The sequence below is a fragment of the Ranitomeya variabilis genome, chromosome 6, assembly GCF_051348905.1.
Source record: "Ranitomeya variabilis isolate aRanVar5 chromosome 6, aRanVar5.hap1, whole genome shotgun sequence".
In the NCBI taxonomy this organism is placed as follows: Eukaryota; Metazoa; Chordata; class Amphibia; order Anura; family Dendrobatidae; genus Ranitomeya; species Ranitomeya variabilis.
The window spans coordinates 53,264,739-53,290,097 of NC_135237.1; the positions used below are offsets into that span (position 1 = coordinate 53,264,739).

The following is a 25,359-nucleotide window of genomic DNA, read 5'->3' on the forward strand; positions in this document are numbered from 1 at the left end:
ACCCTTGGTAAAGGACACACCCAGCTTCATTCAGGACACAACTGACCTATTGAATAAACTATCAGTAATAGGTCCTCTACCAGAAGGAACCATCCTGGCCACCATGGATGTGGAATCTTTGTACTCCAATATCCCACACCAGGATGGATTAAATGCCTGCAAATTCTTCCTGGAAAACACAGGGATTGATGCAAATTCCGTGGTGAAACTTATAAAATTCATCCTCACCCACAATTACTTTGAGTTTGACAAGAAGATCTATCTACAGGAGAGTGGCACAGCAATGGGAAGTAAAATGGCCCCACAGTATGCAAATCTTTTCATGGCCAAGCTTGAAAGCGACTTTTTGTCCTCATGTCCCATCAGGCCTCTGGCCTACTACCGCTACATTGATGACATTTTAATCATCTGGACGGAGTCTGAGCCACAGATAAAGACGTTCCATGAACAGTTTAATCAATTTCATCCCACCATCAACTTGACACTCAACTACTCCTGCACTGAAATTAACTTTCTGGACACCATCATTAAGCTGCAGAACAATAAAATAGAGACATCCCTGTATCAGAAGCCAATCGACCGTCCAACATACCTTAAATGGGACAGTTTCCATCCAAAACACATAAAAAACTCCATTGTCTACAGCCAAGCCATCAGATACAATCGTATATGTTCCAACCCAATGGATAGAGATGAACACCTTGGTCGCCTCAGAAAGACCTTTTTGAATCAGGGCTACCATCCAAGAACAATTGAAAACCAGATTACAAGAGCCACCAGAATATCAAGGAATCACCTGCTACATTACAGAGCTAAAGAAGAAAATAACCGGGTACCTCTAGTAGTCACCTAGAATCCAAATCTGGAGGCGCTAAGGGGAGCTGCACGGAAATTACAACCTTTACTGCAAAAAGATGCACGCTTACAATCCATTTTTCCAGACCCCCCACTACTGTGTTTTAGGCAGCCCCCAAATCTAAGAAGCATCATTGTCAAGAGCTCCCAGTCCTCTCCAACAGCTGCAGGTACCTTTCCCTGCAATCAGAAAAAATGTAAAACCTGTCCATTTATAATGACCACGGACAAGATAAAGATCCCCAATTCACATCAGGACTACAAGATCCCAGGTACTTTCAGCTGTGACACTTCTAATGTGGTGTACCTAATCATTTGTACTAAATGTCCAACTGTGGGTCTGTATGTAGGGGAGACAGGGCAGAAACTGAGAACAAGGATGAACTCATCGCCATACAATAAGAGAAAAAAAAATGGATATACCTGTGGCAATACATTTCTGTCTCCCAAATCATAACATTATGGACATGAAATTACTTGTATTAAAGGGTAACTTCAAATCGCAGAAAGACAGGAGAGTCTGGGAATATAAACTGATGACGACCTTTGACACTCTAAATGCAGGAATGAATGTGTCACACGGATTTATGTCTTTTTACATCAACTAATGAACTTGCCCATCAGACCATGTGGGGTCATCACAACAGAACCAGACCCTAATCACAGGACAATAAAACAATCCTTATCTAAGAATTGGCCCAATATTTATAGACGTAACTGTTTATCACCCATGGTAATTCTGCTTCATGTCACCTGGCTTATCCATGGTTTTTTTCCCCCTCTCCTTTTTTTTTTTTTTTCCTTCTATACTATGTTGTGCATAAATATGTGATTCTTCAGAATTTGTTTTAGTCTTTGCCTGATGAAGAGACGTATGTAGTCTCGAAAGCTTGCAATTTGTTACCATCTTTTCAGTTAGCCATTAAAAGGTATCAACCACTGAAGACTCTCAATTCTAAATATTTTTGCACTCTTTGACTAATCCGAGGTTGTCCGCCTCCCTCCCCCTCACTAGTATGGTATATTCACACAACTTCAGCTCTAAACACCACATCAAAAACAGCTTTAAATGCTCAAAGTTTTCAATCGGAAAACAAAATTTCTGTTTCTACATTGAGTATTAAAAAGAACAACCAGTAGGGTAAAAAAAAAACCAAATAAAAAAACTAATATATATATATATATATATATATATATATATATATATATATATATATATATATATAGTAAATAATGGAGCTTTCACGTGACATCTGTCCCAGACTTGACACTAAAGTTACTTCACAAAAAAACGTATGTTTTAAGGCCTCATTTACACAATATATTTTTTTTTTTTTGCGTCCGAGTGCCATCTGTAGATTTCATGGATAGCACTCCTACCTGTGATTGTCCATGGGGCCATTCACACATCTGCAACTTATTTTGTGGACCTGGTAATCAGTGGAAAATCCCAGACACGTCTGATTTTTATCCAAGAGTAGCATCAAAATTAGCAATGCAAGTCTATGGGTCCATGAAAACAAACAAACAAAAAAAAAAATAGGACTACACTCGGATGACAGAGTATGGCATGATTTTCCGGGACAGTCAGATAGGAGGTGGAGAAACTTTTTTCCTAAAGGTACGTGAAAAAAAGTGATGACATACGGACCATACTCTGATCAGTCAGATAAAATAATCGGTCTATTTTAACTGTAGATTATAAAATCAGACGTGCGAATGAGGCTGCATCCACCTTCCCCTTGTCTATTTATGACAGATGAGGGAGGACATTTCTGAACACCTATAAAAAGGCCTTGCAGGCAAATAAAGGTGAACTGACTGCAGGTACTAGAGAAAGAAGCCACTTTTCCCTAACAACATCTTATTTTCAGGAGCAAAAAAAAAAAAAATAGTGATTACAATAGGTAAAAGTGGTGGCAGAAAATGTTCAGGTCATGATGGAAAGGCACAGAAATGGTGTAATTTGGATGGGTAATCCTTGCTTTGTTAGTAATGCAACAGTTGTCTTAGTAGTGTTGCCATTACATAACTGAATTGAGAGCACTGTCTTCTCTTTAGTCCAATTTTTTTTCCAGTTATGTGCGGTTATCTAAAAGGTAAGAATTGTTTACATGGCAAACAATGTAGCCTAAAGGTACCTTCACACGAAACGACTTTGTAACGATATCGCTAGCGATCCGTGACGTTGCAGCGTCCTCGCTAGCGATATCGTTGTGTTTGACACGCAGCAGCGATCTGGATCCTGCTGTGATGTCGCTGGTCGCTGAATAAAGTCCAGAACTTTATTTGGTCGTCCGATCGCCGTGTATCGTTGTGTTTGAAAGCAAAAGCAACGATACCAGCGATATTTTACACTGGTAACCAGGGTAAACATCGGGTTACCAAGCGCAGGGCCGTGCTTAGTAACCCGATGTTTACCCTGGTTACCAGCGTAAAAGTAAAAAAAAAACAAACAGTACAGACTCACCTGCGCGTCCCCCAGCGTCTGCTTCCTGACACTTACTGAGCGCCGGCCCTAAAGTGAAAGCACAGCGGTGACGTCACCGCTGTGCTGTTAGGGCCGGAGCTCAGTCAGTGTCAGGAAGCAGACGCCGGGGGACGCGCAGGTGAGCATGTACTGTGTTTTTTTTTACTTTTACGCTGGTAACCAGGGTACACATCGGGTTACTAAGCGCGGCCCTGCGCTTAGCAACCCGATGTTTACCCTGGTTACCCGGGGACCTCGGCATCGTTGGTCGCTGGAGAGCTGTCTGTGTGACAGCTCCCCAGCGATCAAACAGCGACGCTGCAGCGATCGGCATCGTTGTCGCTATCGCTGCAGCGTCGCTTCGTGTGAAGGTACCTTAAGGCCCAGATTCACCATTGCCTTTGCACCTCTTTTTTCTCTAATTTTGTTCCTTTCTTTTATTGCTTGCACCAAATTCATTATTCTATTTGGGCCTTGTTTTAAGTCTATTGAATATGTGTTCACATGATTTATTTTTCTTTTATGCTTTGTTGACAGAGTTTAGTAATTCCAGCTGTTTTCACCTTATCAATTGTGACTTTTTTAAAAAGGTCACAAAATTCAGTGCAATTTTACTCCACCACCCCCTAGTGCATTTGCAATTAAGGCCAAAATTTGGTGACATTTTTGGCATCAAAATGTCTCAATTTTCATCCAGAAAAGAAAAACTCACACTTTTCATCTGTATGGCATCTGTTTTAATACATCAGCAATCATTAAAATTAACAAGACCACATGCAGTTTCCTATGTTAAAGAATCACAATGTATTAATAAAAATTGGCTACTGTGTGGTTGATCCGTATGGAATCGAATTTATAGCACCCAGATTTTAACGGGCGAATCTCATTTGATATACGGAACAAACTAGTGCTTGCAATTTTCAAGCAGGTAATTGGTCCATTGAAAAAAAAACAAAACAAAAAAAAAAACAGTAATCTGAACAGTCCCACTGATTAACATTGGTCCGAAAATGAGTGAAATAAGTCCGAGTGTGTGTAGGGAAAGACCCAACATTCTGGGGGAGCAGGGAAGGAAGAAGTCACTGGGAACCAGCCTCTTAGGGTATGTTTCCACTGTCAGGATGGCCGGCGGTATCGCCGCAGCCGCTCGGCGCTAAGCCCCGCCCCCTTTCTGGGACGCGATCATGCCGGATGTGTAACTCTTCACATCCGGGATGATCGCTCTCTCCCATAGCGCCCTGTGATATGCCTTGCGGGGACGCTGCGTCCCCGCAAGGTGTACGGACATGCTGCGATCTGAAAAGACGCGCAGCATGTCCGTAGTCGCAGGGCCGCCGCGTGCGGGTTTCCACGCATAGTGGAGACGGGATTTCATAAAATCCCCTCCACTATGCTGGAACATCTGGACGCTGCTTGTTTGACGCTGCAGCTCTGCGCAGCGTCAAACAAGCAGCGTTTCCTGACCGTGGAAACATACCCTTACACTAGTCATCTGAGATGCATAATCCCTGGCCGACTTAAAACAACCTAGTTTCTGGACTACAACATTGTGTCAAAAGAAAATATAAAAGGCTTCAACACTACATTCGGTCTTTGGGTCACGCTGCTTATAGCATGAATCTCCTGTCAGATTCGCTTTAAAACACTGATCTAAAGGAGATGCATCAGTTCAAAATAAATACACTGTATACAGCGATGGAGTGCTACAAATGTAATTATTAATAAAGAGCTATAAGTTCACAAAATAAAAGTAGTACAAAGTTCCTAATAATAATGCACACATTAACACATTTATAGCTACATCTCTGTATGGGTAAAAAGCTGCAGGACTGTTCAAGATCTACAACCCCTGGCAAAAATTATGGAATCACCGGCCTTGGAGGATGTTCATTCAGTTGTTTATTTATTTTCAAAAAAAGCAGATCACAGACATGGCACAAAACTAAAGTCATTTCAAATGGCAATTTTCTGGCAAGAAACCCTAAAAGAAATCAAGAACAAAAAATGTGGTAGTCAGTAATGGTTACTTTTTTTAACCAAGTGTAGGGGAAAAATCATGGACTCACTCAATTCTGAGGAAAAAATTATGGAATCATGAAAAACAAACAAACAAAAAAAAAAACACACTCCAACACATCACTAGTATTTTGTTGCGCCACCTCTGGCTTTTATAACAGCTTGCAGTCTCTGAGGCATGGACTTAATGAGTGTCACACAGGACTCTTCATCAATCTGGCTCCAACTTTCTCTGATTGCTGTTGCCCGATCAGCTTTGCAGGTTGGAGCCTTATCATGGACCATTTTCTTCAACTTCCAAAGATTTTCAATTGGATTGAGATCCGGACTATTTGCACGCCATGACATTGATCTTGCGTGTCTTTTTTCAAGGAACGCTTTCACAGTTTTTTTGCTCTATGGCAGGATGCATTATCATCTTGAAAAATGATTTTATCATCCATAAAAACATTCTTTCAATTGATGGGATAAGAAAAGCGTTCAAAATATCAACATAAACTTGTGCATTTATTGAAGATGTAATGACAGCCATCTCCCCAGTGCCTTTACCTGACATACAGCCCATATCATCAATGACTGTGGAAATTTGAATGTTCTCTTCAGGCAGTCATCTTTATAAATCTCATTGGAACGTCACCTAACAAATGTTCCAGCATCATCACCCAACACAGATTCGCGATTCATCACTGAATATGACTTTCATCCAGTCATCCACAGTCCACGATTGCTTTTCCTTAGCCCATTGTAACCTTGTTTTTTTCTGTTTAGGTGTTAATGATGGCTTTCGTTTAGCTTTTCTGTATGTAAATCCCATTTCCTTTAGGCAGTTTCTTACAGTTCGGTCACAGACGTTGACTCCAGTTTCCTCCCATTCATTCCTCATTTGTTTTGTTGTGCATTTCCTGTTTTGAAGACATATTGCTTTAATTCCGGTCTTGACTCTTTGATGTCTTCCTTGGTCTACTAGTATGTTTGCCTTTAACAACCTTCCCATGTTGTTTGTATTTAGTCCAGATTTTAGACACAGCTGACTGTGAACAACCAACATCTTTTGGAACATTACGTGATGATTTACCCTCTTAAGAGTTTGATAATCCTCTCCTTTGTTTCAATTGACATCTCTCGTGTTGGAGCCATGATTCATGTCAGTCCACTTGGTGCAACAGCTCTCTAAGGTGTGATCACTGCTTTTTAGATGCAGACTAACGAGCAGATCTAATTTGATGCAAGTGTTATTTTTGGGTATGAAAATTTACAGGGTGATTCCATAATTTTTTCCTCAGAATTGATTGACTCCATAATTTTTCCACTGTGCTTGGTTAAAAAAAAAAGTAACCATTACTGACTTCCAAATTTTTTGTTCTTGATTTTTTTTTAGTGTTTCTTAAAGCCAGAAAATTGCCATTTGAAATTACTTTAGTTTTGTGCCATGTCTGTGATCTGCTTTTTTTATACAAAATTCAACAACTGAATGAACATCCTTAAAGGCGGTGATTCCATAATTTTTGCCAGGGGTTGTATTCTCCAATACATCTTAAAAGGGAATGTCCATGAATGCTACAACCCTTCTTAAATGCTCTATTCTGAAGTGTAAAATAAAACCGACAGACACTCGCCTCCTGCACTGGCGACATTACAGTGAAGTTGGCGCTGGGTCTCCTCAAGCTCTCATTACATTGTCTGGCTGGAGCGCTCATGTGGAATAACAAAGGTCAAGAAAAAGGTAGGATAACCGGTATCAACATCACTACAACTGTGCCGGAGGGGGGAGTATCTATTTTTATCTTACAATGGGGAATATACTGTAGTATTTCGAAAAAGGTTTTCAGCACAGGGGAGAAGGGAAATTTCTCTACCATTTTATGAATGGCCAGCATAACAGGAGAGGAGCAGTACAAATAATTATGCTTGATCTCTGTTAGGTCGAAACGTAGCATAAGGCCGGGGTCACACTTGCAAATGCAAGAAACTCATGCGAGTCTCTCGCATCAATACCCGGCACTCGGGACCGGAGTGTGCGGCTGTACGTATTTCTATGCAGCTGAACGCTCCGGTTCCGAGTACCGGCGGCAGTGCCAAGTATTGATGCGAGTTTCTCGCATTGCACAGACTGACACAGACTGCTTATATTTTCTTATATTGTAGAAATAATATCATGGCCATCACACAGCTCTACAGGCCAACTGCTAGAACATACCACCAACATAACAAAAACTGATGTGACGAGCAGCAGAAATAAGGGGTCATTCAGACATCAGGTTTTGGTTTTTTTTTATGTACGGGTTCTGTGTCTTTCACGTGTAGAACTTGCACTAGTATTTTTTATAGCCATTTACCTTGTCTGCTTATTTTTGCGGACTGCGTGGTCTCGTTAAAACATGAGGCAATCTCCGATTTTAAAACTGTGCAGACAACTGTTTTTGTCCCGCAAAAAACAACATCACTTAATTGAAGTCTTTGGATAACGGATCTGTTATATAACAATCCATTTTTCTTCCATTTGAAACAAATCCATTTATTTTTTGCTCACTGCATCAGCTTCAAACATTTGACTACTGGACATGTGAACTGAGCCTTAGGGTACCGTCTCACACAACGATTTACCAACGATCACGACCTGGCCGTGATCGTTGATAAGTGGCTGTGTGGTCGCTGGGGAGCTGTCACACAGACCGCTCTCCAGCGACCAACGATGCCGAGGTCCCCGGGTAACCAGGGTAAACATCGGGTTACTAAGCGCAGGGCCGCGCTTAGTAACCCGATGTTTACCGTGGTTACCAGCGTACAAGTAAAAAAAAAAACAAACAGTACATACTCACATTCCGGTGTCTGTCCCCCGGCGTTCTGCTTCTCTCCACTGTGTCTGTGCCAGCCGGAAAGCACAGCGGTGACTTCACCGCTGTGCTCGCTTTCCGGCCGGCCGGCGCTCACAGTGCAGAGAAGCAGAACGCCGGGGGACAGACACCGGATGTATGTACTGTTTGTTTGTTTTTTTTACTTTTACGCTGGTAACCACGGTAAACATCGGGTTACTAAGCGCGGCCCTGCGCTTAGTAACCCGATGTTTAGCCTGGTTACAAGCGAACGCATCGCTGGATCGCTGTCACACACAACGATCCAGCGATGACAGCGGGAGATCCAGCGATGAAAGAAAGTTCCAAATGAGCTGCTACGACGTACGATTCTCAGCAGGGTCCCTGATCGCTGCTGCGTGTCAGACACAGCGATATCGTATGGATATCGCTGGAACGTCACGGATCGTACCGTCGCAGCGACAAAAGTGCCAGTGTGTGACAGTACCCTTACACTAGTTATACCATAAAGTTTTGGCAGCTGAGGGTCCTACCTATCAGAACGACCCTGATCTGTTCAATGAAAGTAGGTAGCCAGTGACAGCACATATAGGCAGATTGCAAAGATAGGCAAGCTCTCTACTGAAATCTATGGGAGTAACAGAAATAGTCTATCCCTCACTCGCATACACTTTTGGACCACTATGACCTCAAAGATTTTTTGGAGGCTACGTTAATAATTCTGTTTGTATCTGTTCAGATCGGTTTAAGGAGAGGGAAAAGCACATGATAGTATTCGTATAATATTCAAGATTTCCATAAATATGTCATAAGATACAGACCAAGACAAGAAGGGTCTTCATTTAATGTACTACCTATTAAAAAATGATTGTCCCCTTTAGCAGCAAGATTTTGGGGGGCTAGAACAGCCTGGCTAGACCTGCGGGGAAACCAAGTTAAAGCCATGTGCACACGCTGCGGATTCCATTGCGGAATTTTCTGCAGCGGTTTTGATAAATCCGCAGTGCAAAACCGCTGCGGTTTTTACTGCGGATTTATCGCGGTTTCCGCTGCGGTTTTTCACCTGCAGTTTCCTATTGGAGCAGGTGAAAAACCGCTGCGGATTCCGCACAAAGAATTGACATGCTGCAGAAAATAAACCGCTGCGTTTCCGCGCGTTTTTTTCCGCAGCATGTGCATTGCGGATTTCATTTCCCATAGCATTACATGGTACTGTAAATGCATGGGAAACCGCTGCGGATCCGCAGCGTGTGCACATACCTGAATGTACCAGAAAGTCTTACACATTATCCCTGGAAAGGTTACGCAAGTTTATGTAATCAGCCACTGAGTGCACATGGAAGGTAAAACTATGCCACTGTTTACAGACAAGGTAGAACCAACAAGAAGAAAGTGAAACAAAATGGCATTGCTGCCTACATAAGGACAGGAGAGAAAGTCCTCCTACATGCACATCATCACACTATACACCACCATCACACCATACACATCAGGTGACAGTCAGCAGACCGGGATCATTTAAATGGGCGTTTGCTCCCCCCCAAAGGATCAGTATGTTAGATTTTATAAAAGTGTTTCCCCAGAAAACAGTAAGGCTGAGTTCACACGTAGCAGAATTTCCGCGGAAATTTCTGCGGCAATTCTGTGCCTCCTGCCGCAGGTATATCGCATGCAGAATTTGCATGCATATACCCGCAGAAAACTAGCGTTTTGCAAGCATAATTAGCTTGCAGAATGCTAGCGTTTTCCAAGCGATCTGTAGCATCGCTTGGAAAACTGTCTGACAGGTTGGTCACACTTGTCAAACATAGTGTTTGACAAGTGTGACCAACTTTTTACTATAGATGCAGCCTATGCAGCATCTATAGTAAAAGATAGAATGTTAAAAAAAAAAAATAATAATAATAATAAAAAAAGGTTATACTCACCTCAGCGGCGTCCGTTCCTAATGCTGTGTGTTCAGGACCTTCCATTGACGTAGCGGTCATGTGACCGCGACGTCATCGCAGGTCCTTCACACACACCTCGGAAGCCGCTGAGAAGGTCGGGCCGCCAGAGGGTGAGTATATCGCTATTTTTTATTTTAATTCTTTTTTTTTTACCACTTATATGGTGCCCAGTCCGTGGAGGAGAGTCTCCTCTCCTCCACCCTGGGTACCAACCGCACATGATCTGCTTACGTCCTGCATGGTGTGCAGAGGCCTGTGCGGGAAGTAAGCAGATCAATGCACTCCTATGTGTGCAGAATCGCCGCGATTCCGCAATTTTAATGAACATGCTGCGTTTTTTTCTGGATTGCGATTCCGCTCAGGAAAAAAATGCAGCATGTGCACAAAAAAATGCAGATTGCATTCTGTTACATAGGATGCTTAATGTTAGCGTTTTTTTCGCGGTTTTATAGCGTTTTTATAGCGAAAAACCGCGAAAAAAACCTGCTACGTGTGCACACAGCCTAAGGCTATGTGCACACGTCAGGATTCTTTGCAGAAATTTCCTAAACAAAACCAGACTTTTTCCGCAGGAAATCCGCATGTGTTTTTTGTGCAGATTTTTCGCGTTTTTTTCCAGAGCTTCCCAATGCATTAAATAGCGGTAAATCCGCAAAAAATCCACAAAATGAACACGCTGCGTGTTTTAACCACGATGCGTTTTTTTGTTTTTTTTTTCGCGGAAAAAAATGCAACATGTGCACAAAAATTGCGTATTGCATTCTATTAATAAGATGTGTTTTTTTCGCGGTTTTATAGCGAAAAAAAAAAAACGAAAAACCCCACGAAAAATCCAGAACGTGTGCACACAGCTTAAAACCCACATTTCTCCTGCATTGTGTTGTAATACAAATAAAATCAACTTTTATAACAACTATATAAAGTCTATACAACAACTATATAAGGACGATGAGTGGGTCACTTTGCACGCAGACAACTAGTGATGACCGAATATAATTGTTACTCGAGATTTCCCGAGCATGCTCGGGGGTCCTCAGAGTATTTTTTAGTGCTCGAAGATTTAGTTTTTATTGCCGCAGCTGAATGATTTAGATCTGTTAGCCAGCATAAGTACATGTGGGGGTTGCCTGGTTGCTAGGGAATCCCCACATGTACTTATGCTGGCTAACAGATGTAAATCATTCAGCTGCGGCAATAAAAACTAAATCTCCGTGCACTAAAAAAATACTAGGAGGACCCCCGAGCATGCTCGGGAAATCTCGAGTAACGAGTATATTCGCTCATCACTACAGACAACCCATTCATGTAGGTTCCTGATCATGAGTTAAAAGATGCCAAAACGCTCCGACAGATCAATGTGAATAACACCAGGACTGGGGTTAGTTGGAGTTTGTTAGTAGAAAGGCACAGACTAATCCATCAAAGTGAAAAGTATTATCAAAGGGGTTGTAAGGAAACAAAACAAATAGCAAAAGCCCTGGGAGTATATGAGAATCCTTCACCTGCACAGGTGGCTTTGGTGGACTGTTTCAGGGACGGAAGCTATGGTGTCACATGACCACTCAGGTCTGTGATTAGTTGTAGTGGTCAGGTGACAAACATTTCTGTTCCAGTCATCTGACTGCTGCAGCAAATCACAGGCATCAACAGGCAGGTGAAGTCGTTCGCAGAGACCATCAGCCCTGTGCTGGATGTATGGGGGTGACAGCAGGTGAGGAAGATTCATTTAGCTACTTTTATCCCATGGCCATGCAGCTGGTTAGTTTGTATAGAGTCCTGATGACCCCTTCAATGTCATAATTAGTTTATTAGATGCATAGCTTGTCACTTTAGGAATGTTTGGAAGTGTTAAGCATGTAAATACATACAATGTTCTAGAAATACAAGCCCCCATTACTATAATAAACTAGTTAATATACATGAGCCACTATGGAGTAAGCACTTATGGACCTACTGACTTATAATTGGGTCTTCTGCGTCTCACCAAGTGTGTAACAGGCTCCCTCCACCAACCTCTTATGTACATCACATACTGGGCAGTGTCTATAGTGAACATTGTTATGGATAATTGTTGCCATTGTGATTGTAAGGTTGAAAAGTCAGTTTTACATATACATGACACATTGGAGATCCCACCAAGGTTACCACTGGGATAAGAAGGATCAGAATCGGCACCTCCCCCCCAACTGACCCTGTGGTCACTCATTACATGGACAGTGGTGACCACCGTCTACCACTTATTTAGCTTATACACATAAATGTAAATCATAGACATACATCGCCATCAGTCACGTCACAGTCTGTGCCTGCAGAACGATGGGTTTACTGCATCAATTAAGAGGTCTATCAAAGGGGCAAAACTGGCAAAAAAAAAAAAAAAATTACAACTACCGTATATACTCGAGTATAAGCCAACCCCCTTAATTTTGCCAAAAAAACTGGGAAAACTTAATGACTCAAGTTTAAGCCTAGGGTGGGAAATGCAGCAGATACCGGTAAATGTCAAAAGTAAAAATAGATACCAATAAAAGTAAAATTAATTGAGACATCAGTAGGTTAAGTGTTTTTGAATATCCATATTGAATCAGGAGCCCCATATAATGCTCCATAAAGTTTATGATGGCCCCATAATATGCTCCATATTAAAATATGCCCCATATAATCCTGCATAAGGCTACTTTCAGACATAGCGCATTTTTGAGCGCTATTTTGCGGGCGCTTTTCAAAAATGCGCAATGTCATTTTCGTCTGCCGGCAAAGTGAATGAGAAATTCACTTTGCCGTTCAGACACACCGCAAAAAAACGCGGCGCTTTTGTCTGCAAACACGCCGGCGTAAAAAGAATTGACATGTCAATTCTTTACGCAGCGGCGTGTCTGCGTATCCCCCTAGGGCCCCATATTACCGTGCACACACAGCGCCTTTGTCCTGGGTGTCGGCGTCTTTGTACGGAGGGGTTGACACCCAGGACCGGACGTGACGTCGGACAGGAAGAGGGAAGCCCCCGCCCCCCAGTGAAGCAGCATGGAGTGTGTGTGTGTGTGTGTGTGTGTGTGTGTGTGTGTGTGTGTGTGTGTGTGTGTGTGTGTGTGTGTGTGTGTGTAGCGACGCTGCAGCGATAGCGACAACGATGCCGATCGCTGCAGCGTCGCTGTTTGATCGCTGGAGAGCTGTCACACAGACCGCTCTCCAGCGACCAAGGATGCCGAGGCCCCCGGGTAACCAGGGTAAACATCGGGTTGCTAAGCGCAGGGCCGCGCTTAGTAACCCGATGTTTACCCTGGTTACCAGCGTAAAAGTAAAAAAAACAAACAGTACATGCTCACCTGCGCGTCCCCCAGCGTCTGCTTCCTGACACTGACTGAGCTCCGGCCTTAACAGCACAGCGGTGACGTCACCGCTCTGCTTTCACTTTCACTTTAGGGCCGGCGCTCAGTCACTTTGATACGTGGCACTTTGATACGTGGCACTGAAATATGTGGCACTGAAATATGTGGCACTGAAATATGTGGCACGTGGCACTTTGATACGTGGCACGTGTCACTTAAATACGTGGCACGTGGCACTTTGATACGTGGCACTTTGATACGTGGCACGTGTCACTTAAATACGTGGCACGTGGCACTTTGATACGTGGCACTTTGATACGTGGCACGTGTCACTTAAATACGTGGCACGTGGCACTTTGATACGTGGCACGTGGCACTTTGATACGTGGCACGTGGCACTTTGATACGTGGCACGTGGCACTTTGATACGTGGCACGTGGCACTTAAATACGTGGCACGTGGCACTTTGATACGTGGCACTTTGATACGTGGCACGTGTCACTTAAATACGTGGCACGTGGCACTTTGATACGTGGCACGTGGCACTTTGATACGTGGCACTGAAATATGTGGCACGTGGCACTTTGATACGTGGCACGTGGCACTTTGATACGTGGCACTTTGATACGTGGCACTGAAATACGTGGCACTGAAATACGTGATACGTGGCACTTAAATACGTGGCATGTGGCACTTAAATACGTGGCACGTGGCACTTAAATACGTGGCACTGAAATACGTGGCACTGAAATACGTGGCACTGAAATACGTGGCACGTGGCACTGAAATACGTGGCACTGAAATACGTGGCACTTAAATACGTGGCACTTAAATACGTGGCACTTAGGCTATGTTCACATTTGCGTTGTGCGCCGCATGCGTCCTTTTTTTGATTGATTTTGGACGCAGCAAAAATGCAACTTGCTGCGTCCTCTGCGGCCGGATGCGTGCGCTGCAGTGACGCATGCGGCCGGCGCAAAACGCAAGTGCGACGCATGTCCATGCGCCCCCATGTTAAATATAGGGGCGCATGACGCATGCGGCGCCCGACGCTGCGGCGCAGACCGCAAATGTGAACGTAGACTTAAATAGCTAGATAGAGCTGGATCCGCGGGCTGTGATCTGGCCTACGCTCAGCACTCTGCGGAGCGCTGTCATTCAAAACACGTCCACTCATTTTGGTGTTTAGTCCCAAAATGGAGGATGGAAGAAGAAAAGGGTTGGACAAGGAAATGACATCATTTCTTTTTTTTTTTCCCCACTGCAGTTAAAGCTTTATTTGTGTCAAACACAGACAATCTGCAGAGAAAACTGCATAAAAAACCGCACTAAAAACCGCATCAAAAACGCACCAAAAACGCACCTGCGTTTTCTGCCAAGAGCTGCGGTTTTTGTCCTGAAAAAAAAGGATTGAAATCAGGATCGTGTGAACATACCCTTACCGTACAGGGTTACGAGGGGGGGCGTCTGACTGACGCCTGCCCTAGTAACCTGGGGTTAGTGACAGTGGGGTTAGTAAACCCCAGCTGATGTCTGTTCCGCTTGCTGAGGCGTCTTTGGCTCAAGGCCATTGCAGCTGGCAGAATCGACATGATGTTAACTCCAGTGTGTATTGTATTCTGAGTCATAAAGACAGGAAATGACCTCAATGACTTTTTTTTTTTCCCCTTTTTTTTTTTTTTCAAACAAACTTTATTTTCAGTACACAATGCTGAAAAAAACGCAGCTGCAAAAAACGCAGCAAAAAACGCTGTGTGTGAAAGCAGCTGCGTTTTTTGCCTGCGTAAAAAAACGCAGGTAAAGCAGCAGCAAAATACGCGCGCGTAAAAATACGCAGCAAATATGCTGTGTGTGAAAGTAGCCTTAAGGTTAATAATGGCCCCATAAGATTCTCTTTAGACACAATTGCCCCATATAAATGCTGCACAAATGTTGATTATGGCCCCATAAGATGCTCCATACAGACATTTGCCCCATACAATGCTGCACAAACGTTATGGCCCCATAAGATGCTCCATACAGACACTTGCACCATTATAATGCTGCACAAACGTTATGGCCCCATAAGATGCTCCATACAGACACTTGCCCCATTATAGTGCTGCACAAACGTTATGGCCCCATAAGATGCTCCATACAGACACTTGCCCCATTATAATGCTGCACAAACGTTATGGCCCCATAAGATGCTCCATACAGACACTTGCCCCATTATAGTGCTGCACAAACGTTATGGCCCCATAAGATGCTCCATACAGACACTTGCACCATTATAATGCTGCACAAACGTTATGGCCCCATAAGATGCTCCATACAGATACTTGCCCCATTTGCTGTTGCTGCATTTAAAAAAAAAAAAAAAAAAAAAAATCACACTCACCTCTCCGTCGCTCAGCCCCCGGGCACTTTCAATATTCACCCGCTCCTCGATCCGGTGCCGCTCCATCTTCAGCATCTTCTGCACTGACGTTCAGGCAGAGGGCGCGCACTAACCACGTCACCGCGCCCTCTAACCTGAGCGTCACTGCAGAAGACGCTGAAGACGGAACGGCGCCGGAAAGAGGAGCGGGTGAATATCGCGCAGCGCTGCGCTCCCCTCCCCGTTATACTCACCTGCTCCTGGCGCGGTGCAGTCCCTGCTTCCCCGGCGCCGCAGCTTCTTCCTGTACTGAGCGGTCACCGTTACTGCTCGTTACAGTAATGAATATGCGGCTCCACCCCTATGGGAGTTGGAGCCGCATATTCATTACTGTAATGAGCGGTACCACGTGACCGCTCAGTACAGGAAGAAGCTGGGGTGCCGGGAACCCAAGGACGTGCAGGGACCGCGCCAGGAGCAGGTGAGTTTAATTAGGCAGCCCCCGATCCCCCTCCCCTGCCGACCCCTGGGTATGACTCGAGTATAAGCCGAGAGGGGGACTTTCAGCCCCCCAAAAATGGGCTGAAAATCTCGGCTTATACTCAAGTATATACGGTAATCAGTTACAAGGTCTCTAAAAATGGGCAGTACATGGAAGAAGCGTTCTGACTGCTTTCCCTTAACTCCAAGGCCCAACAAGAAAAACACACAATTCATACTCAACTCCAAGACGGGTGCCACTTCTCCAATGTCGACACTGCTTCCCGCTGCAGCCGTCAGTCTTCTGTCAAAGTAGAAGTTCGCTTATGGAATATTGATGGTTGGAATCGGCAGTTGCCAATTAGCTGCAGCGGTCACATGACAGTGCCAACATCAGAGGAGGTATGAAATGTTTTTTTTTATTTTATGTTGGGCAGTGCAGCAGTAATCTATGAGTAGGAAGTGTTATAAATCAAAATGGTACATCTGTTAAAAGGGAATCTGTCAGTAAGTTTCTGTACCTCATGTGAGAGCAGTGTAAGGTAGGCAAAGATAAGCTGAATCCAGCGATGTGTCACTTAGGCTACGTTCACATTTGCGGTGTGCGCCGCAGCGTCGGGCGCCGCAGCGTCGCCGCATGCGTCATGCGCCCCTATATTTAACATGGGGGCGCATGGACATGCGGTGCACTTGCGTTTTGCGCCGCATGCGTCACTGCGGCGCCCGCGTCCGGGCGCAGAGGACGCAGCAAGTTGCATTTTTGCTGCGTCCAAAATCAATAGAAAAAAGGACGCATGCGGCGCAAAACGCAGCGTTGTGCATGCGTTTTGCCGCGTTTTTGTTTGCGTTGTGCGTTGCGGCGCCGACGCTGCGGCGCACAACGCAAATGTGAACGTAGCCTTAGATTACTGGGTGCAGCAGTTCTCACAATAAGAGCTTTTAGATTTAGCATTAAGCAGAGCTGAGGAAGGTAACCCACGCACAAAGTCCATAGACAGTGAGGTGCTTATCTCAGGAGGGGGCTTGCTGGACTAGTGTAGTTAATCTCTTAAGGTACCTTCACACGAAACGACTTTGTAACGATTATCGCTAGCGATCCGTGACGTTGCAGCGTCCTCGCTAGCGATATCGTTTAGTTTGACACGCAGCAGCGATCAGGATCCTGCTGTGATGTCGCTGGTCGCTGAATAAAGTCCAGAACTTTATTTGGTCGTCCGATCGCCGTGTATCGTTGTGTTTGAAAGCAAAAGCAACGATACCAGCGATGTTTTACACTGGTAACCAGGGTAAACATCGGGTTACCAAGCGCAGGGCCGCGCTTAGTAACCCGATGTTTACCCTGGTTACCAGCGTAAAAGTAAAAAAAACAAACACTACATACTTACATGCGTCCCCCAGCGTCTGCTTCCTGACACTTACAGAGCGCCGGCCCTAAAGTGAAAGTGAAAGCACAGCGGTGACATCACCGCTGTGCTGTTAGGGCCGGAGCTCAGTCAGTGTCAGGAAGCAGACGCTGGGGGACGCGCAGGTGAGCATGTACTGTTTGGTTTTTTTTACTTTTACGCTGGTAACCAGGGTAAACATCGGAGTACTAAGCGCGGCCCTGCGCTTAGCAACCCGATGTTTACCCTGGTTACCCGGGGACCTCGGCATCGTTGGTCGCTGGAGAGCGGTCTGTGTGACAGCTCTCCAGCGATCAAACAGCGACGCTGCAGCGATCGGCATCGTTGTCGCTATCGCTGCAGCGTCGCTTCGTGTGAAGGTACCTTTAGTGATAAATCCCTCACAATTAGTATACAACAGCAGGTACTTTGACAAGTAACACATCCTTGAATTCTGTGTTATAACCCCTACCTCATGATGTCTTCAAATTACATAGCAAAAACCTACTAACAAACACCCTTTAAAGGGAACCTATCACCCCGTTTTTTAAAGATTAGATAAAAATAGTGTGAAATAGGGGCAGAGCTGGGCTTTACATTAGTGCCTCTTTGGTGCCTTTACACCCCCGTTAGGCTGCCGAAATACCTTAGTGAAGTGTCCGTTTTGTCCTGTCACTCAAGCTGGTCAGGTCGGATGGGCGTGGTCACAGCGCCGTTTGTCCCCCAGGATCCTGCTCATCATTACGTTGGTGGCGTAGTGGTGTGCGCATGTCCAGCAGATGAATCCACTGCCCAGGAGATGAATAACGGCGCGTTCTTCGCTATTCAGCCGTTTACCGGTGGGCGCGGCCATCTTTCCTGTGGCCGCGCCTGCGCAGATGGAGCGCTCTGCTGCCCGGGGCTTCAGGAAAATGGCCGCGGGATTCCGCGCGTGCGCAGATGGAGATCGCGGCGGCCATTTTCCTGAAGCCCCGGGCAGCAGAGCGCTCCATCTGCGCAGGCACGGCCACAGGAAAGATGGCCGCGCCCACCGGTAAACGGCTGAATAGCGAAGAACGCGCCGTTATTCATCTCCTGGGCAGTGGATTCATCTGCTGGACATGCGCACACCACTACGCCACCAACGTAATGATGAGCAGGATCCTGGGGGACAAACAGCGCTGTGACCACGCCCATCCGACCTGACCAGCTTGAGTGACAGGACAAAACGGACACTTCACTAAGGTATTTCGGCAGCCTAACGGGGGTGTAAAGGCACCAAAGAGGCACTAATGTAAAGCCCAGCTCTGCCCCTATTTCACACTATTTTTATCTAATCTTTAAAAAACGGGGTGATAGGTTCCCTTTAAATCTCCGACCAGCACGGAGGCCTGTGACTGGCTACAGAGGACACATGAATTATGTTGGGGGGTTCGGCAGGGATTACAGTTCCAGCTCTTAGTGCACATTTTCAGAATGTGGCCCAACTAATTTAAGGTCGGTTTCACACTTCGTAGGATCGCAATCTGACTAAGGACCGAAATGTCTGGAACGGTCGCCGGCCTCCTGACCGGAGTTCACACTGAGAAGTTTCACATGGGGCTGTTGGGTTCAGGTCAGGAAGCCCACTGCTGGGCCACACATTGCAGTCGTACTTGAGAGATCGGCCTGATGGTTTTACCTCTGTAAGTATTTTTATCACCATATATTTATGGGACATCCTATGCCAGGGGTCTCCAAACTGCATTCCTCAAGGGCCTCAAACCATGAATGTTTTCAAGATTTCCTTAGCATTGCACAAGTTGCTGGAATCATTCTCTCCAGGTGGTTAAATTATCACCTGTGCAATACAAGGAAATCCTGAAAACATGACCTGTTTTCAGCCCTCGAGGAATGCAGTTTGAGACCTCTGCCCTATGCTAAGGCCATAAATATAGATCAGTGTGGTCCTGGGCTCACCTGTCAGTGATGACACCAGGCTGGTCCATACAATACAACTTGACCACCTGATCACAGAAAAGCGGCTAATGCAAGAGCGAGGTGCCCTGGTATTACTTACTGCCTTTTCAAATTAATTGTATCTGATCAGTTTTAAGCCAGATATTAAACTTGTGCTCGAATGCATTGAGTGTCCATCAAAAAACTCTGCATAAAACATTTATATTATGCTCCCAGTACTGGTGCGATTCTGGGAACAATGGATTTTAAAGGGAGTTGTTTGGAGAAAACAAGTCTTCGCCTATCTCCGTTATATAAGTGACTTACCAGTGGGAGTCGGACGGCTGCGACCAGCGGTTTTCTCCCCATTATAATGGAGCTGATGCCCGACAACAGCTTCATTCAATCGCTATGGGGCTGGTGGAAATAGCTAAAAGCAGCACTTGGTAACCCCATAGGTGATAAATAGAGCTGTGGTCGGGCATATGACTGCCACGCTGTCAGTCTTCTCAAGGGTGCGGGTCAGACCCCTACTGGTCCGCAAGATGTCACCTATCCTGTGGTTAAATGACTACTTGTTTTCACTGAACACCCCTTTAAGATCCAGCATCAGAAACCACACAACAGCTGATCAGATACATGGCAATGAGAACGCCATGCACATTCCAGGAGTCGGCTGACATTTAATGTATCTGGTGGAAGCATCAACCATTCAGACACCCCCCCCCCCCCCCCCCAAATCACCAAGTTTGTTGGCAACCTGGGGAATCACAGTTGGTGACATGCGGTGGTCAGGGCATGCTGGGGGGGGGGTTGTAGTTCCATAACAGAGGGAGTGGATATATTCTCTCTACAAAATAGTAGGAAACCCCGAGACATTTGTAACTAATTCCACAAGTGAACATTGTAGCAATGTGACAAGTGCCTCCTCTTGCTGCTCACACTTCATACAAAAGAGCAGCATCACAGTCAGTCAGAGCCAGCCCATAGTCAGAGCCAGCCCATAGTCAGAGCCAGCCCATAGTCAGAGCCAGCCCATAGTCAGAGCCAGCCCATAGTCAGAGCCAGCCCATAGTCAGAGCCAGCCCATAGTCAGAGCCAGCCCATAGTCAGAGCCAGCCCATAGTCAGAGCCAGCCCATAGTCAGAGCCAGCCCATAGTCAGAGCCAGCCCATAGTCAGAGCCAGCCCATAGTCAGAGCCAGCCCATAGTCAGAGCCAGCCCATAGTCAGAGCCAGCCCATAGTCTACACACCTCCCCATTCCCAGAGCAGCAGGAGGAAGCAGAGCTGTCAGCCTGAACAGCACACGGAAGTATACACAGCTTCTATACAGGAGTGATCAGCAGGAGGAGGCCGGGCTGTCAGCCTGTACGGTACAGGGCAGTGCACACACATCCGCGGGCCGGCAGCAGCAGGAGGAGGCCGAGCTGTCAGCCTGTACGGTACAGGGCAGTGCACACACATCCGCGGGCCGGCAGCAGCAGGAGGAGGCCGAGCTGTCAGCCTGTACGGTACAGGGCAGTGCACACACATCCCTGGGCCGGCAGCAGGAGGCCGAGCTGTCAGCCTGTACGGTACAGGGCAGTGCACACACATCCGTGGGCCGGCAGCAGGAGGAGGCCGAGCTGTCAGCCTGTACGTACAGGGCAGTGCACACACATCCCTGGGCCGGCAGCAGGAGGCCGAGCTGTCAGCCTGTACGGTACAGGGCAGTGCACACACATCCGTGGGCCGGCAGCAGGAGGAGGCCGAGCTGTCAGCCTGTACGTACAGGGCAGTGCACACACATCCCTGGGCCGGCAGCAGGAGGCCGAGCTGTCAGCCTGTACGGTACAGGGCAGTGCACACACATCCGTGGGCCGGCAGCAGGAGGAGGCCGAGCTGTCAGCCTGTACGTACAGGGCAGTGCACACACATCCCTGGGCCGGCAGCAGGAGGCCGAGCTGTCAGCCTGTACGGTACAGTGCAGTGCACACACATCCCCGGGCCGGCAGGAGGAGGCCGAGCTATCAGCCTGTACGGTACAGGGCAGTGTACACACATCCCCATCCCCGGGCCGGCAGCAGGAGGAGGCCGAGCTGTCAGCCTGTACGGTACAGGGCAGTGCACACACATCCCCGGGCCGGCAGCCTGTACGGTACAGGGCAGTGCACACACATCCACGGGCCGGCAGCAGCAGGAGGCGGCCGGGCTCTCAGCCTGTACGGTACAGGGCAGTGCACACACATCCCCGGGCCGGCAGCCTGTACGGTACAGGGCAGTGCACACACATCCCCGGGCCGGCAGCAGCAGGAGGCCGAGCTGTCAGCCTGTACGGTACAGGGCAGTGCACACACATCCCCGGGCCGGCAGCAGCAGGAGGAGGCCGGGCTCTCAGCCTGTACGGTACAGGGCAGTGCACACACATCCCCGGGCCGGCAGCAGCAGGAGGAGGCCGGGCTCTCAGCCTGTACGGTACAGGGCAGTGCACACACATCCCCGGGCCGGCAGCAGGAGGAGGCCGAGCTGTCAGCCTGAATGTACACAAACAATCCCACAAGGTGAGCGCAGCGCACAGCCTGTTCTCGGGCTCCCCCCGGTGGACAGTCGCCGCTACTGCAGGCGCAGGCCCAGCCCAAAAGACAGGATCCCCACACAACAAGATGGCGGACCGCGGCCCCGTCACGTGACCCCTTTGTGCCTTTCGCCTCTAAATTCCCCCCAATAACCCGCCCGTTCCCCCCATACAAGGCAGGTACGTGGAGTAGAGGGGGCCGGCGAGCCCTCCCCGGGGTCAGCGGGGTGTGACACCCCCGGAGAGCGGCCCGGGCCCCCCCTCGGCGGCCGTGAGGAGAACATGGCGGCCATTTTGTGCAGGCTCGCGCAGAGCCGGGGGCGCAGCAGCAAACAAAACCACAATCATTACCGACTCCTCTTCCTTCTCCATGCCCGTGGGCATCTGCGGCACGGCCCGGTTGATGGAGGCATACTCGTGCAGGTCCGGGAGGTCCTCGCAGCGGAAGACGGGTAACGGTTTGGACGCGTCCAGCGCCCGAGCCCGGAACGATAATTTGCTCATTTTCTGTCTACCACAACAAAGCCATGCGACCGACGAGCGGGGAAATCCTCCCGTGCCGCGCGGCTCTCATGGGGTCTCCGTGCTCCGCCGCCGCCGCTCTCCCACCAGCCGCCGGGATCAAAATGGCGCCTTTCCCGGTGTTCCGGGTGGTCCGTAGCTCGATTCGGGCTGTTATTTTGTGGGGTTCTGTGCGCTCCGGTGTCTCTCTTTCGCCTTCCCTCTTCAATACGCCATAGCCAACATGGCGGACATTAAAACTCCGCTGTCTGCTCCCCCAGCCAACCCGAGCTGCGCAGCCATTCCCAGAGTGCATAGCGCGCCTGCGCGTCCGCCGGGCCCGGGCCAGCCGCAGCGAGGGAGCGCGCACAGGAGGGCGGGAGCGCGCACGGGAGGAGAGCGGGGCCGCGCCTCACACAGGAGGGTGTTACCATGGTGACAGATGGCGGCAGGGAGGGCAGCCGGGCACTGCGTCATTCTCCTCACACAGCGCTCCGCCACTGCCGGCGCCACTCTGCTCTCACATAGAACTATTCTTTTTTTGCAGTTCGAGCTGTAGTTTTATCAACATTTTTGCCTTTTTAATCAATTTTTAAACTAAAATAACTGTATAAAAAAAAAAAAAAAACACAGAAACACAACCAATTATCATGGTGCAGTGAGAGTCGGAACAGACATGCGCTCCCATTACTTGGTGACAGTAAGTGGTTAAGCTTATGCGAAAATATAATATATATATATATATATATATATATATATATATATTTTATTTTTTATTTTTGATGGGGGTCCAATTGCAGGGTTGCCCCACAAATTACACTAGTGTGCTTTGTAAATGGGGAATTATAACAGTGTTTCATTTACACCAGGGATTTTGTCCCCTTTCCCCTCTCAGTGGGGTCTCAGAGATCGAACACTCAGCGAGCCTGTGTGTGTATATATATATATATATATATATATATATATATATATATAATTTTTTTATTTATTTCCCACTAGACCAGGGACATTACAGAGAAGGGTGATGCCTAATGGCCTGACAGGGTCCCCAGCGACTTTACAAAAGTTTACATTGAAATGCAGTAACACAGCCACAGTGCGATTCATGGAGCTGGTAGTTCGGGCAGCAAAGATTTAGTGTCCCCGTTAGCACATGGTGTGGTTGCTGCCACCCCCGGTCTGCCGTATGCTTCCATCAGGTTTATCCACTACTAGCAATGCTTCTAGTGCAAAAACTTCTCATATCACATCCTATGGAAAATACCACAATTTAATTTTTGTAGACTCTCTATTAAAGAGTACAATAAGATCAGATAATAGATTGTATGGACATTACAGAGTGGCATACCACTCTATAATAGATTAGGTCTCAGATATCCCTTATTTTTCATAAACACACAAAAAAGTCAGTTTCATGAGTGTTTCAGCTGTTACCATGAGTGATATTTGCATATAAAAAAAAAATTGCAAAGTTTCTTCTATCCATTAGGCCGAGTTACACGAGCGTTGATTCTCTAATGCAAATTAATTGGCTCAGTTATGCTAATGACACTCTGATCAGAGTGTCACCTTACTGTGATCTGATTCTCTCAGATAAATCATAGCACAGGTGAGAAGATGGAGAACATACAGTAATTTCCCCATCTTCTCCATTGTCTTGAGTCCGTCCAGGGATGTCAGACTGCACTCAGATTATATCAGAGTGCAGTCATATCCTTTACACGTCACCATAGACTTGAATCCAATTTGCAAAGCAACTCACAGCATGCTGCGATTTTTTCTTATCCCAATTTGGCGTGAGAAAAAACACTGATCAGCACTACCCCATAGCATAACATTGGTCCGAGCGCCATCAGATAAAATATCGGATAGCACTTGTCAGAGTTGTACGCTCCTGTGGGCGAGCCCTTAATCAAGGACAGCACACAGATTACACAATGAGGTCATCCATGTACTCTACGATTTGCAAGCACCCATGATTTGTATGAGTAATTTTGATCTGTGACTCCAATTAAAAATGGACTCTTCTTAGTTATTTTTTATTTTTGCAAATACTGTCCACAAAAAAAAGCCATGAAAACAGCCGTATAGACTGTATTGGATACATGTTCCATCCGGGGAAAAACAGGGTTAGAACACTAAAATCTGATGGCACTTAGATACAGGCATGGCTGAAAGTGCTGGCACGCTTGAAATAGTTCCAGAAAAGGAAGCATTTCTCCCACAAAAATTATTGCAATTACGGTACATATTTTTTGTTATACACGTTTTTCATTTGTGTGTATAACAAAAAAAAAGGGAAAAAATGCAAATTGGACATACTTTCACACAAATCCCAAAAATGGGCAGGGCAAAATTGTTGGCACCGTTCCAAAAATGTGGTTAAGCAACTTTGTTTCAAGCATGTGACGCTCGTTCAAACTCACCTGTGGCAAGTAACAATATGAAAATCACACCTGAAACCAGATAAAAAGTAGAGAAGTTAACTCAATGTTTGCATTGTGTGTCTGTGTGCCATGGTAACCATGGAGAAGAGAACTGTTTGAGGACTTGACAACCAAATTTGTTGAACAATATCAACTATCTCAAGGTTACAAGCCCATCTCCAGAGATCTTTTTTGTTCCTTTGTCTACAGTACACAGCATAAATGAAGAAGTTTACAACCCATTGCACTGTATGTAATCTCCCTGGTTGTGGACAGCAGAGAAAAAGTGAATGGTTGCAACGCAGGA

General features: G+C 46.5%; 1 protein-coding gene across 2 annotated transcripts in view; it reads right to left on the reverse strand.

Annotated features, from left to right (window-relative positions):
* Positions 1-25,359, reverse strand: part of EPC1 (enhancer of polycomb 1) — a 163,677-nt gene that overhangs the window by 48,681 nt on the left and 89,637 nt on the right. The window contains exon 1 of one of the 2 annotated variants that reach the window (XM_077268495.1): positions 22,477-22,974. The exons of the other annotated variant lie outside the window; for it this stretch is intronic. Within the exon in view, the coding sequence (XP_077124610.1) occupies positions 22,477-22,629 (153 nt within the window). The 5' untranslated portion in view covers positions 22,630-22,974. Of the gene's footprint in view, positions 1-22,476; positions 22,975-25,359 lie in introns of those variants that run through there. 2 annotated transcript variants of the gene reach the window in all.